Raw genomic sequence first — 15,401 nt, 5'->3', positions numbered from 1 at the left:
GGCTGCAGTCACCATCTGCAGTGATTTTGGAGCTCAGGAAAATAAAGTCTGACACTGTTTCCATTGTTTCCACATCTATTTGCCATGAAGTGATGGGACCAGATGCCATGATCTTAGTTTTCTGAATGCTGCGTTTTAAGCCAACTTTTTCACTCTCCTCTTTCACTTTCATCAAGAGGCTCTTTAGTTCTTCGCTTTCTGCCATAAGTGTAGTGTCATCTGCATATCTGAGGTTATTGATATTTCTTTTGGCAGTCTTGATTCTAGCTGTGTTTCATCCAGTCCAGCATTTCTCATGATGTATTTTGCATATAAATTAAATAAGCAGAGTGATAATATACAGCCTTGACGTACACCTTTCCCAATTTGGAACCAGACTGTTGTTCCATGTCCAGTTCTAACTGTTGCTTCTTGACTTGCATACAGATTTCTCAGGAGGCAGGTCAGTTGGTCTGGTATCCCCATCTCTTGAAGAATTTTCCACAGTTTGTTGTGATCCTCAGTCAAAGGCTTTGACGTAGTCAATAAAGCAAAAGTAGATGTTTTTCTGGAACTCTCTTGCTTTTTCAATGATCCAACAGATGTTGGCAATTTGTTTTCTGTTTCCTCTGCCTTTTCCAAATCCAACTTGAACATCTGGAAGTTCATGGTTCACATACTGTTGAAGCCTGGCTTGAAGAATTTTGAGCATTACGTTGCTGGCATGTGAGATGAGTGCAATTGTGCTGTAGTTTGAACATTCTTTGGCTTTGCCTTTCTTTGGCATTGGAATGAAAACTGACCTTTTCCAGTCCTGTGGCCACTGCTGAGTTTTCCAAATTTGCTGGCATATTGAGTGCAGCACTTTCACAGCATCATCTTTTAGGATTTGAAATAGCTCAACTGAAATTCCATCACCTCCACTAGGTTTGTTCATAATGATGCTTCCTAAGGCCAACTTGATTTCGCATTCCATGTGTGACAAGTACTGTCTTATTAGACAGTACAGTTTTACAGCATTAGTCAGCTCTTATCACTCCTCTGGCTCAAACCTTTAATGACATCCCATCTCACCCAGAATAAAAAACCTATATGCAAACAGAGATCCATAAGGTCTACATGTCCTTACCTAATTTGGTTCCTTGCTGCCTCTCTGATCTCTTTGATATCATTGTGGTTGTGGAAAGAGTAAAGGGAATATCAAGAATGCTTTTAGACATGAGAACTAGGATAGTGCCATTTACAGGTGTAAGTAAGCATAACCATATATCTAACAATATTTATTGAACACCTTCTCTGGCGTGACTACCTTGTATGCTCCCGAGTACCTTTTATGAGCCTAGAATCATGCTAAGCTCTAGGTTTACTGTAGTAAACTGTTATCCTTGACCATATATACCATAAGAAAGCATAATTTAAAAAAAAATTTTTTTAGAATCAGCTCAGTTTAGTTCAGTCGCTCAGTTGTGTCCGACTCTTTGTGACCCCATGAATCGCAGCACGCCAGGCCTCTCTGTCCATCACCATCTCCCGGAGTTCACTCAAACTCACATCCATCAAGTCGGTGATGCCATCCAGCCATCTCATCCTCTGTCGTCCCCTTTTCCTCCTGCCCCCAATCCCTCCGAGCATCAGAGTCTTTTCCAGTGAGTCAACTCTTCACATGAGGTGGCCAAAGTAGTGGAGTTTCAGCTTTAGCATCATTCCTTCCAAAGAACACCCAAGGCTGATCTCCTTCAGAATGGACTGGTTGGATCTCCTTGCAGTCCAAGGGACTCTCAAGAGTCTTCTCCAACACCACAGTTCAAAAGCATCAATTCTTTAGCGCTCAGCTTTCTTCACAGTCGAACTCGCATCCATACATGACCACTGGAAAAACCATAGCCTTGACTAGATGGACCTTTGTTGGCAAAGTAATGTCTCTGCTTTTCGATATGCTGTCTAGGTTGGTCATAACTTTCCTTCCAAGGAGTAAGCGTCTTTTAATTTCATGGCTGCAGTCACCATCTGCAGTGATTTTGGAGCCCAAAAAGATAAAGTCTGACACTGTTTCCCCATCTATTTGCCATGAAGTGATGGGACCAGATGCCATGATCTTAGTTCTCTGAATGTTGAGCTTTAAGCCAACTTTTTCACTCTCCTCTTTCACTTTGATCAAGAGGCTTTTGAGTTCCTCTTCACTTTCTGCCATAAGGGTGGTATCATCTACATATCTGAGATTATTGATATTCCTCCTTGCAATCTTGATTCCAGCTTGTGCTTCTTCAAGCCCAGCATTTCTCAGGATGTACTCTGCATATAAGTTAAATAAGCAAGGTGACAATTAGAATAAGAAAGTACAATTAAAAAAATTAATAAAACAAGAGGGGACTTAACTGGTGGTCCAGTGATTAAGACCACACTTCCAGCACAGAGGGGGGCGCAGGTTCAATTACTGCTCCGGGATCTAAGATCACGCATGCCTTGGGGCACAGCCAAAAAGAAACAAGTAAACAGATAAAGATCTCGTTATGAATTGTGATAAGTAGTATAAAGACAGAGAACACTCTCCATACATTGAGGGGGGAGGTAATAAACTTTATGTTGTTTTAGGATGAGGCCTTTCTGAAGACCTGAACCTGAGACTTGAAAAAAATCATAAGAAGAAAAAAGTGGTCTTACAGAGAGCACTAAGCCAAGAAATGTTCTTGGCTTAGGGAATAGCAGGTGTACCAGGAAAAGAAAGTAATTAGTGTTTTCACGTACCTGAAAAGCCTAGTTGTTGAAATAGAGTGAGTGATAACAAGTGTTACAAAGATGAGTTCAGAGAAATAGGGTTGATGAGTTCAGAGAAATAGGCAGGTGTCATACCATGCTTTAAAAATTTATTCATGAAGGGATATAGGTAGAAGCAGTTTCTACCTATATTCCCTGGGCTTCCCATGGGGCATATGTATATAGGGCTTCCCAGGTGGCTTGACGGTAAAGACTCTGCCTGCTAATGCAAGAGACATGGGTTCGATCCCTGGGTCAGGAAGATCCCCTGGAGAAGGACTGCAGCCCACTCTAGTATTCTTGCCCGGAAAATCCCATGGCCAAAGGAGCCTGGTGGGCTGTAGTCCATAGGGTTGCAAAGAGTCAGACACAACTTAGTGACTAAACAGCAACAGCAATCCTGTTTGTATAAAACTTTATATAGCTTCTCTGAAATTCTTTTCTAACAAAAACTCAGTACACATTAATTTAGGTTCTTAAATATACTTAGTGATATTTGGTCGAAAAAACTCAGGAAAGACTGGAAGCTAAATGCTCGCCTTACACTATGAGATTCAGTATATATATGTATATTAGTATTGGAAAGGCTATGAGTGAAATGCCAGAATTAAATAAATAGTCATAATAACTCTGGTTATGTTTGTTTATTGGTAAAATACTCTTCAGTATCAAACATTTTTATTATCGTGCTTCCTAACATCCCACAGTAATTTTTCTCAGTAAAGAAAGAGGGATTGATATAGAGCAGTATCTGAAAGAATGTTCGTCAAATTGTTAACAATGTTTACCTTTGAGTGGTGGATTTTGGGTTGTTTTTTTTCTATCCCTTCTATGTTTTATATGTTTGAATTTTTATGATGAAAACATTTTTTTCATAAAGGAAAGGGATTTCAAATAAGTGTGTAAAGTCTAACCCTTTGGGGATAATATAATGAAATCTTTATATCTCATATCAAACTATATTTCCAAAGAGTTAAAGATTTAAATACAATAAATTAAATTGTAAAAGTAATAGAAGAAAATTAAAGAGAGTGTTTAAAATCTTGGAGTGGAAATAGCAAACAGTATATCTAGGGATTGTCTTTGGAGGAATCAGAACTCTTTGGAGAAATCTTTGATTCAAAGGAAAGAAAACAGTAAATCTGTAACATTTTTTTTATTCTCAGATGTGCTTGAAGAATGATGAGGGCATGTCAAAAAGATAAGAAGCCAGCTCAAAAGAACTCCTACTGGCCAAAGAAAAGACAATTTGAACATCAAAATAAATAAATATAGTAATGGATTGTAACCCATTTAATAAAACAGGAAGTCATGAATATTTATAGACAAAAATAAACAAATAAATACATTATTAACAAACAAGATATTTACATACCCTCAAAGTACCTTCCCACAAAATACTGATGACTAAAAAGGGGACAGTATAATTTTATGGTGGAGAAGCCTGGTAGACATCACCTTAATCAAATTAAGGTCACCAGTAATGGGGTAAATTGAAGTTATGTATCCCCTGATAGCATGAAGTAAAACGAACTCAGCAACACTTCTGTGATATTCCTACCAGGTATTCATAATGTAAATATACCCATGAGGAAACATCAGACAAACCCAAATTGGGAACATTCTACCAAATGGCTGGCCTGGAATCCTCAAGTGTCAAGATTATAAAAGTCAAGAAAAATGTGAGGAATTTCCAGATTGAAGGAGGCTGAAGAGACAATTTGAATTGATTCTGAATTCAATCCTTTTGTGATGAAGGATGATAATAGCACAGGTGGCCAAACTTGAATGAGATCTGAAGATTTTGATGGTAGTATCCATTTCCTAATTATATCAATATCCTAAGTCAGATGGCTGTATTATTGTTTTATATATACATATAAATATTTTTGTTTTATATATACAACTTTTCTATAAATTTGAGATTGTTTCAGAATTTTTAAAAGTACAAATATATGTGTATATAGATATATACTTAAACATATTTAGTAAATTAAAGCCATTTTTAAATTAGTAACAGCAAGTTGAATGCCCTAATACAAAATGGGCAGAAAAAATCAAGAGGCTGTTCTCAAAAAAGATGCAGAAATAGCTAATAAGGCTGAACTAGTAATCGAAGAAATATAAGCAAAAACCAAAGAAATACCATTTTTTCAGCTATTAAATATTTAAAATGATAATGTGTTGTGTTAAAGATAGTGTAGAGAAACAAATGTCACTCGTGTTAATTGTACAAGTGTGCATTGTTAAAACAGTTCTGGGAAAGTATGTCAAAAGTGAGAGTGTACGTTATCATTGTTGCCATCATACCATTTATAGGAATCAGGAAAATTATTTCTTCTTTGGGAAAAAAATAAAACTACTTCAGCCAATTTTTCAATCTGGACAATCAGCTCTCTTTTCCCTATCCCATTCTTTGGTGTGAGAAAAGCACATTTGGAGTTCAGTTTCTCCTTATATATAGGCCCACAAGTGAACAGTGGCCATGTGCATTGTGCCTTCCACAGTACTTAGCTCACTCCTGAAAGTAACTTATTAAAAGACTTAACAAGTGAAAACACTTATTAAGATACATGTTTACCAAAAAAAACATGCATCTCAATCTACATAGTGAAATTATTTCCAATAACCAAGATATAAAAGCAAGCTAAGTGTCCATTAACAGATGAGTGGATAAAGAAGATAGGATGTAACATATACAATGAAATATTACTTAGTCATTGAAAAATGGAATTTTGCCGTTTGCAACATCATGGATGGACCTGGAGAGTATTATGCTTAGTGAAATGTCAGAAAAAGACAAATACTATGTTATCACTTATGCATGGAATCTAAAAAATAAAATGAATGAATAAAGCAAAGCAGCAACAGACTCACAGGTATAGAGCACAAACTAGTGGTTACCAGTTGGGAGAGGGAAGGACGGAGGGGCAGGATAAGGATAGGGGATTAAAAAGCACAAACTACTATATATAAAATAAATAAACTATGCAGAAGCCCCATGCAAGCATTTGACTTTACTGAGACCACTGTACTGTTGGCTACCATCCCTCACCTGCCTTGATACACTCTTTCAGCTAATTAACCATCTTGATCCATGGTCAGCTTTAATCTTCACTTCCTTGCCCTTCTCTTGCTTTGTCTCACTTTCTCAGCAAAACTACTATTCTAGTTAAATAGTACTCTGACTGAAAAGACAGAAAGTGGTGGTTGTAGGGAGGAGAGTATATGAACTGAGATTATACAAGGATAGCAGTTATTGATGATGACAAGATCTAAGGTATGACCATGGAAATGGGTATTAGAGGTTGAATGGAGACATGATTGTTGGAAGAGAGGTGGTCAAGAAACTGAAAGGCCAGGGTGTTTGAAAGATGAGTAATGACACAAAGTTGGAGAGATGACAGCAGTAAAGATGGGTAGTAGGAGACATAATCTAGTGACTTTTTTATATCAATAATTCAGATCAGACTAATTGAACTGAATTATTTTTCATGAAAGATCATAACCATTCTCAGCAGTGTCCCTGTCAGTCAGTGGGTTGTTTCAAGATGCATACAGTTCTTCTATCTTCATGATCTTAGTACTTTCCCAGCTGTGGTCCAGAGCTCTGTGCTGGCCACAGCCCACCTTTGTTCCCTTAACACATTCCTGGTCTCTTTATGTTCTCTTAATTGAGTATCCATGGCGAAGAGAATCAGACTCAATGTCGTTAGGCAAAAAGCATCAGAAAAGAAAAATCAATAAATGACATCCTTCAGTGTAATAATAATGGAATTTTTAACTTGAAAATTACTTGTGAATAGACTTCACAGTCTTTATAACCACATGCAAATTGTATGCTAATATAACTTTAGCTCAGCAAACTATTTTACACAGTTAGTTGAAACATTTGATATTGTGCCTATAGCCTTACAAGTATGTCTCACCCTTTGTCATAGATGAATACCTGAAATATATGTATAAATAGTTTTTTGGTAATACAAATTATATTTTCTCAGTGATTTGCATAATATCAAAAATGCTTCATCTTTAGTTTAAGTCAGTCATAATTGGTAGTTATAATAGTTTCTCTTCTTAAGAAGTAGTTAACATTAATATTTAAATGCACCAGAAGTTCTTACTTTTAAAAAGCTAACAGTGAATCATTTTAATGAGACAAGTCATTCTTTAAATAGAAAAGAAAATTAATCCTTGAATCATATAATTTTAAGTTTAATGGACAACAGAGATTATCTAGTATGTTCCTTTGGTTTACAGATAAGAACATTTCAAAGTTCAGAACAGAAAATTTAAAGAATTTGCCTCAAATCACATATTCTGCTCCAGTTGCTGGTACAGATAGAACTAGAACCCAGATCTTGAGCACACTTTCCATTGTGCTATACTGGTACCTAGTTTCTATATTTGCAAATCTGTGCTTTTCAATATTGAATTTTCTTTATAAACCATATACCGAGTTAATACAAGGCCTACCTATTGGTAAAGTCCTCACCAATGCAACTAAAAGAAAAATACCTCCCTATGACAGGTGGCTCAGTGGTAAAGAATCTGCCTGCCATCGCAGGAGCTGCAGGAGACATGGGCTTGATCCCTGGGTCGGAAGATCCCCTGGAGAAGGAAATGGGAACCCATTCCAGTATTCTGGCCTGGAGATTCCAGTGGAGCCTGGCATGCTATAGTCCATGGGGTCACAAGAAGTCAGACACAATTGAGTGGGCACACCCATATATATGACTATATACCTGAATACTTTGACTGTGTTGAATTGAGCCATGTTCAAACCTCATCTGTATTTGGATCCAGAGACTTTTCATTGAATCTGGACCTCACTCTAGTTTAACCAAAAGAACTTGAAGTTTTAGAAAACTTGAATTTTAGGTGCCACTTCTGTTACTTAATTGTTGTACAGCCATGGTCAAATTACTTAGTCTCTAATGGGTCTTAATTTTCTCAACCATAAAATGGAGTTAATGGCTGTATTTACCTCACAAAGTTACATAATGATCAAATGATGTGACAGTGATGCAAAAGGTTTTTGAGTATTTTATGTGCCAGATACTTTGCCAGTTGATATATTTATTATCTAAGAGTTAACTTTCACTTATCAACTAGTTAATTTCACATACACTGATTTTATTTTTGTAATGTATTTTCACAGATAAAATCTTATCTCCTGTTACCTAAGCTTTTTTGTTGTTGATACATTTATTCTTTGATCACATTAAGACCTCCGTAGTATTCCTTTGTTCATTGTTTGAGAAGGTGCAAGGTAATTATGTATTATTTATTATCTGATTACCAGATTTATTTTCTAGATGTACATCTGATTTTTTTTTACAGTAGTGTTTTTTATCTTTCTCAATGAGATTAAAGGACAAAATTACCTTTCACAGGAAAACTAATGCCATTCCTTGATATAAATTACAGTTCTCTGATGCAAATGATCCTTTGGACCTATTGCTGAAAATTGGGGGAGGATGGACATTGATAAGGCATGAAAGTCTCATGTTTTTTATCAACTTTTTAAAGATGTTAACTTGGGCATCAGCATATAGGTTTACATTGGGTAATTGGACCCCTTTTGTCCATATTTGTTTTATTAATATAAAGAAATTCCTATCAGACAGCATGGTAATACCAGATACATAAACAATGCACCTGGACAATTTTTTAACTAAAGAAAATTTTAAATGCCCTATGTTTTAAAGGTAAAGTTAAAATTCTAATTTTTAACATTTTTGTACCGTTGTAGGACAGGGAAGCCTGGTGGGCTGCCGTCTATGGGGTCGCACAGAGTCTGACATGACTGAAGCGACTTAGCCGCAGCAGCAGCGTAGTTTTAAAGACATTGTAGTATTTCATGATAGGTAATTTTACTATGAAAGTTATCAAAAATTATGAAAATCAGGCAAAATAATATACGTGATTTGAAATGTGCTGCCTGTGGGATATGTTGTACACACCATGATAACTAACTTTTGTTAAATGTTTGGAAACATTAATAAGGAATCCAGGGTCATATTTGTAACTGGATTTACTTCTTAACAACTCCTGTTTTATGAGTTACTAGACTGCTGAACAAATAAAAAAAGGCAACATCCTCAAAATTAAAGAGGTTTAATAAAAAAAATTTAGATGACACAAGATATTTATTTTCAGTAAAAAATATATTACTATAAAATATTGTTGACAAGGACTTGTATCTCATGAAGATTAACAATACTCAGTATTTTAATGTTAATATTATATAAACTAGTTCAGTTTTAAAAGTTCTAATCCCATGTATCTAAAAATGAATATCCTCAATATACCTAAATGTATGATTTTTTTCCCATTGATCAAAGTGTTTTATTTTCCTAGAAATCTTGCTAGTTTGGAGAAATTTATTTTATTATAATCTTTTAATCACTGTTGGAGAAGGCAATGGCATCCCACTCCAATACTTTTGCCTGGAAAATCCCATGGATGGAGGAGCCTGGTAGGCTGCAGTCCATGGGGGTCACTAAGAGTCAGGCACGACTGAGCAACTTCCCTTTCGCTTTTCACTTTCATGCATTGGAGAAGGAGATGGCAACCCACTCCAGTGTTCTTGCCTGGAGAGTCCCAGGGACGGGGGAGCCTGGTGGGCTGCCGTCTCTGGGGTCACACAGAGTCGGACACGACTGAAGTGACTTAGCAGTAGTAGTAGCAATCACTGTTAGTGATTGGATTATGTATGTCAGTGTGAAATAAGAAAAAAGACTAGGGCATATTTGGCTTTATGTCTTGTTTTTGTTCTCATACCAGAAGAACCACTGTCTCCAAACGATTGAAGATCTACTATAGTTATCTTATCAAGCTGTGAAAAGATGAAATGGATAAATGGTAGCAACTAAAACTAAAAAAGTAATTTATGTATGTGGTATTTAGTAATGGGCCTTTTAGACACCAAATTTACCACCAAATACTTGAAGCAGATTGTATCATCGAACAACTTAGGGCAGAGGGAAAAATACTTGAGAAACCTTTTGAATATATGAAATAATAATGGTCTTAGGTAGATTCATTATTGGTGGATTAGGATACACTGGATATGTTTCTGATCCACCCTCCTTTAACCCATAGTGACTTTGGTTAAATGATTGGCTGGAATTCATTTCATAATAAAATCTTGGAGCAGATTGTAGCCGCTGAAGCTAATTGACCCAGATAGAAATTGAATCTGTTGTGTTCAAACAAAAACACTGTTCTAAAAGTTGGACTCGCTAGGACAAATATGTGTTAAGATGCGAAATAGTCACATTGTTGTCCTTGTGGAATATGATTATTTATAGACACATTTCCTCACTCATGAAAGTAGAAAAATATCTCCTTCATGTAATCCATTGTATTTTCATTGAAAATGGAGAAATAAGTATATGAGAAATAATTGTGTTGCCAAATCCTTCAATTGGAATAATACTTGTTTTGCACAAAACACCATTCTCTTCTCTTGGTTTTCTTTTGTTGTTATTATTAGAGATGTACTTTTAAACTGGATGTGACTGTTCAATAAAATGTTTACAAAGATGTGCATATATTTTTGCTGAACCACTTATCATTAATTTTGTACACATTTAAATGGTTTGCTGCATTTCCTAGCTTCTTAAGAGTATTCTTTAATGTTACCTGAATGCTTCAAATTATATTTTCTTCTTTCCTATGGCAGGTACTTCTACCTATATGATCACTTTACTTAAGATCACAGTAAAGCAAATGCTTTTGTATTTTTAAGATCACCCACAGCTTCTACAGTATTAGGCACTTCAGTTCTTATGGAATTGCAATGCTCCAGAATTTCATCATCATCTCATTTTATGTTCAGACATAGCACACAAGTTGTCCATCATGAAGAATCTTAAATTCAGTTAGTATTTAAGCAGATTTTCTTAACTCTTATTAAATTTTTGTTATGTTTCATAGCACTTGTAAAATATTTTTAAATAGTAACATTAATGCTAATATTCATATAGGAAATAGTTTATCCTCTTAAATTTTTATGTTTTTGTCATCTTTTTAAAAACAAAAGTGGAGTTTATATCCACTTGTCTTCTTTGTCTTAAAACATTGTTTTTGAATGAGTATTATTTTTGCAGTTTTGTTCTAAGAATATTAAAACTTTGATGGAAGATAAACTCAGGTGATCAGGATGTTGATTCAGGTGTACTTGGCATAGCAGTTCATTAACTATGTGTTAATTATCCATGATTACTCCTGAAAAGCTATAGTGGCTTCATCTTTTAGGTTGCTTCATTAAATCATTAATTTTCTTGGTGGTATCTAAACCTGACATAAAATTAAGTCATCTCCGTCTCCACAGATTTTTATCTTCCCATGATGTCAAGAGCATTGAGTTAGTTAATATAGGGTAATGCAACTTATTCCATGCATGTACTGACTTTTTATTTTAGAATTATTTATATTATTTTGGCTTATCTGATATTTAAGTATAATCTCATAAATGTGTATCTTTTAATTAATTATTTAATGTTGTAGCTTACAGTTTGTATTTGCTGTGTAATAAGCCCATTTATGTATTTGAACCACTTCTTATCAACAGTTCTTTGACCCCTGGCTACATGAAGCTGCTACAGTTTATCCAGAACATTATTTATAAGGAAGGATTTGATGGATCCAATCCCCAGGTATTGAGAAACTTCAAAACCTTTTTATAATCATGTATGTAATGTTGTTTTTAAACTCTCTAGGGCTAGAACCAGAAGGGCTTAGAATAATCAACAGTGAGCAAGCTGTTTCTAAACACAGAGGATGTAAATAAGCAGAATACATGCAGCCTTAGTTTGACTATAAATGTGTGCTTTGAATTTGTGCTAAGTTCTCAGTGGATACACAGAAAATGTTCATATGCATTGTCAACATGAATTACTTTTAAATATGTATTTGTAGTGCCTGGAATTAATAAATAACATAGCTTGAAAATTACTGTTAAATTTGCAGGACTTGTATTTTTCTATCTTAATTTTTTACAGTTATGTCACTCAGGCTTTAATTTTGAATTACGAGGTTCAAGATTTTATTTATTATATTATGCTTTGAGTTGTCTCATTGCATAAAATATGCATTTTTTTATTTGCTACATTAAGATATTTTATATCTTAACTATTTCTCTGTAGCTCTATTTTTTAAAATTTCCTCTGGATTCCTACCATTAAAAATGTTCCGGTTAGTTTAACTTGAACAAAATGAGGGAAATTTTATTTCTAGATATCATGCCTTTCACAATTCTTCCTCAGTGATTTTTAATTGCTATTGCTGCTAAAAGATTTGCATTTCATTTATATTATTTTAGCAGAATTATTTCCAGAGCACCATTATTTTTGTTGAAGAAGACAAAAAAGCCAAAAGTCTTATTTTTGGCATTATTAACCACACTTGCTCTTAATTTGTATCATAGATTTTTAAATATTCTTTAGCTTTATTGCTATATTTAACACATTGTCCATGGCAAAAGAAATACTTTTAGAATCTGTTTTGATCATCAGTTTAATAGCAGGTTAAAAACATTTATGTGTATATGGTGAGGCACACATTCATTTATAGATGGTCTTTCATGTACGTTACAGTTTTTGTGACAGCCCTTGGTATTTAGTACAGTTTTATTTTGGTCGTTGCTCCATTTTTGGTCTAGCTAAGATTTATGGGCTCCATGTCTTCTCTTTGGTGGCAGTGCCCGTCTGGAGAGGTAAATTGGTCCCTGACAGACACCTCTCCCCACGCGCTCTGGTAACTATGGAAACAGGCATGTCATAACAGTTCCTGTGGTACATTGTGCAGAGCTGCTGCTCTTGTAGGATGACACATCTTCTAAGAGCAAGAAATTTTACAGAATGCAAGAAAAGCAAAGGCAATAAATACCCTCATACTTAGATATATAAGTATGTATACACACACACATCCAAAAACCCTTAAAAGTAAGCTATTATTAGGATGGAATGAAAAGCTTTTCTTACTTGTTTCTTTGAATATGAATTAACACCATTTTAAATAAATGATATTTTATTTTATGAACATTAATAGACAACAGACTGGTTTGGGTCTGTAACTTTCATAAAGATTAAACAGGGTTGAGAAATACATTTTTATGGTGAGTACCAGGAATGCTAAAAAATAATTTTAATTAAATATGCCAGTAAGTTATTATAAATATATTTCCTATTTTATTGGAACTAAAATTTAGTTAATAAATTTGTATATTTTTGAATTATGGATTGCATCATTTGCTAAATTACCTAGTCTGTTTATCTGTCTCAGAAACTTCAGATGACTTCCAGAAGCCACAAAAATACATCTATCAGGCACTACTTCAAAAAATATTATTCCTGAGTCAAGATAATATCCTGACACTGAAGTAAATCCTACTTTTTAAAAGGATATTTTCATCTTACTTTCTGTGTCACAACATTTTCAAATAAACTAGTTGGAGTCAACAAATGGACTCTAAGGAGCAGAATATTATATACTACTGTATAATTAATACTGGTAGTAAGTAAAGTATTGTAGCTTATCTGTAAAGATATTTGGAGTGGGAACATTTACAAATTGCTGTCATAATTTTATTTTTCATTTTCAGATATGTAAGAAATAATACAATAAATGAAATTTGAACATTGATTTTTGCTTAGAGTACCAGATTAACTATTTTAGATCTTCTCAAAGGAATAAATTTATTTATTGTTCAGCTGTCAGCAAAAGTTTATTTTTTTTTATTTTATTATGCCTTGCAGTATGTCCCATTATTATATGGTATAGCAAGGAATTATATGTTCCAAACAACACAGGAAATTTGTAACTCAGCCTTTGTTTTTACAATACTGTCATATTTTTAAAACTATAAATGTATTATCTCTGCTAAGTATTACACTCAATTATGTTCTAATGTGCTATGTACCTACTTCACTTAAATATCTATCACTCATTCATTCTCTGGCTTAATCTTTTCATTCTTCCTATACATGTATATCTGGAGAAGGCAATGGCACCCCACTCCAGTACTCTTGCCTGGAAAATCCCACGGACGGAGGAGCCTGGTAGGCTGCAGTGCATGGGGTCGCTTCGCTAAGAGTCGGGCACGACTGAGCGACTTCACTTTCACTTTTCACTTTCACACATTGGAGAAGGAAATGGCAACCCACTCCAGTGTTCTTGCCTGGAGAATCCCAGGGACGGGGGAGCCGGTGGGCTGCTGTCTATGGGGTCGCACAGAGTCGGACACGACTGAAGTGACTTAGCAGCAGTAACAGCAGCATACATGTATATCAGTGTAACTGTCAAAGTCACTAAACTGTGGTTGTCCTGATTCTGCACCTGACAGCAATTTTGTTATAAACTTGTATAAACTTTTTGATACAACAATAGTAGGTAATGATGACTGTGGGTTAAATACAGCTGACCCTTCTGAAATGTTGACAGGGTACACAATATGAAGCTGCTCTCCCTTTACCATCAGATTTCATTCTAATATCTAGATTTTGTTTGGGAATTTTTTTTTCCAGGTTGCTCATTCTTTTAGGTATCTAACGTACACTATAGATCATGAGATAGCAAGTTTGGAGATGAGAATATGAACCTTACTCTTGCCATTTTGTTTGAATTCTGAGTTTCTAAGTAATACAGAAAAATGAATAACCTGTTATATGTCACAGATACTTCACAGGAACTCATCAGAAATTTATTTATACTTCTAACATATACTACATTATTTTATTCAATACAGAAATACAAAGAAAGCATTTTTTATGGACTGTTGAGGATCACAACCTAGGGTATCATATTGTCGTCATACCCTCAAGGCAAGCAGAAAAGAAACTGACCCAATGGCCTTTTATTGTCATTGTGCCGTAGGTCCTTGAAGTCAAAAAGTTTTTCTCAAATGTGCTTAGACTAAATTCTTCCATTTTAAATTTCATTCTCATAGTTTTATACAGGCTGTTGTATCACTTTATATATTTGGGGAATTATGTAGTCTCATAGGGGCTTCTCAGGTTGCTCAATGGTAAAGAATCTGCCTGCCAGTGTAGGAGACACAAGAGACTTGGATTCGAACCCTGGGTTGGGATGATCCCTTGGAGGAGGAAATGGCCACCCACTCCTGTATTTTTGCCTGGAGAATCCCAAGATAGAGGAGGCTGGTAGGCTACAGTCCATGGGGTCGCAAAGAGTCAGACACAGCTAAGCACACACTCAGGCATGCATAGGCTCATAGAGCAATCTTCTGTTCTATCCTTTTTTTTTTTTAGAGATGAGAAAACTAGGACCTAAGTAACGTAAGTGTTTTGTCCAAAATCATACATAGCTATACAGTGCAGATTTAAAAGCCTCTGTTTTACCTATCTTACTAACTACTGTCTTCTTAGGTTTTCCTCTTGTAACATTTCAATGTTTTATTCATTTTCCCTACTTCCTTTTATCAATAAATCCTCCTTGAAAAGGAATACACAAAATCACTTTCATAAATTTTATTAGTGGCATTTTATAGCAATAGCAAGTTTAGGATCTTGTTTCATCAGAAATCGGTTCTAAAGAGGCATGTTCCAAATCTTTGCTTTAGGAGAATAAATCTTATTTTTCCTGTTAGAATTGTAATGATTTTCCAATTATTTCAATGTGCCAGGTTTTGCTAATAGCTC

The 15,401-nt window shown here is 35.0% G+C and overlaps 1 protein-coding gene across 1 annotated transcript in view; it reads left to right on the top strand.

Annotated features, from left to right (window-relative positions):
* Window positions 1-15,401, top strand: part of ELP4 (elongator acetyltransferase complex subunit 4) — a 244,308-nt gene that overhangs the window by 79,221 nt on the left and 149,686 nt on the right. The window contains exon 6 of the mRNA XM_006060815.3: window positions 11,315-11,399. Within this exon, the coding sequence (XP_006060877.1) occupies window positions 11,315-11,399 (85 nt within the window). The remainder of the gene's footprint in view (window positions 1-11,314; window positions 11,400-15,401) is intronic.

This window comes from Bubalus bubalis, chromosome 16, assembly GCF_019923935.1.
Source record: "Bubalus bubalis isolate 160015118507 breed Murrah chromosome 16, NDDB_SH_1, whole genome shotgun sequence".
NCBI classification, from domain to species: domain Eukaryota; kingdom Metazoa; phylum Chordata; class Mammalia; order Artiodactyla; family Bovidae; genus Bubalus; species Bubalus bubalis.
Note: the sequence above shows the minus strand (reverse complement) of the source record. Positions and strands in the feature narration are given on the sequence as shown.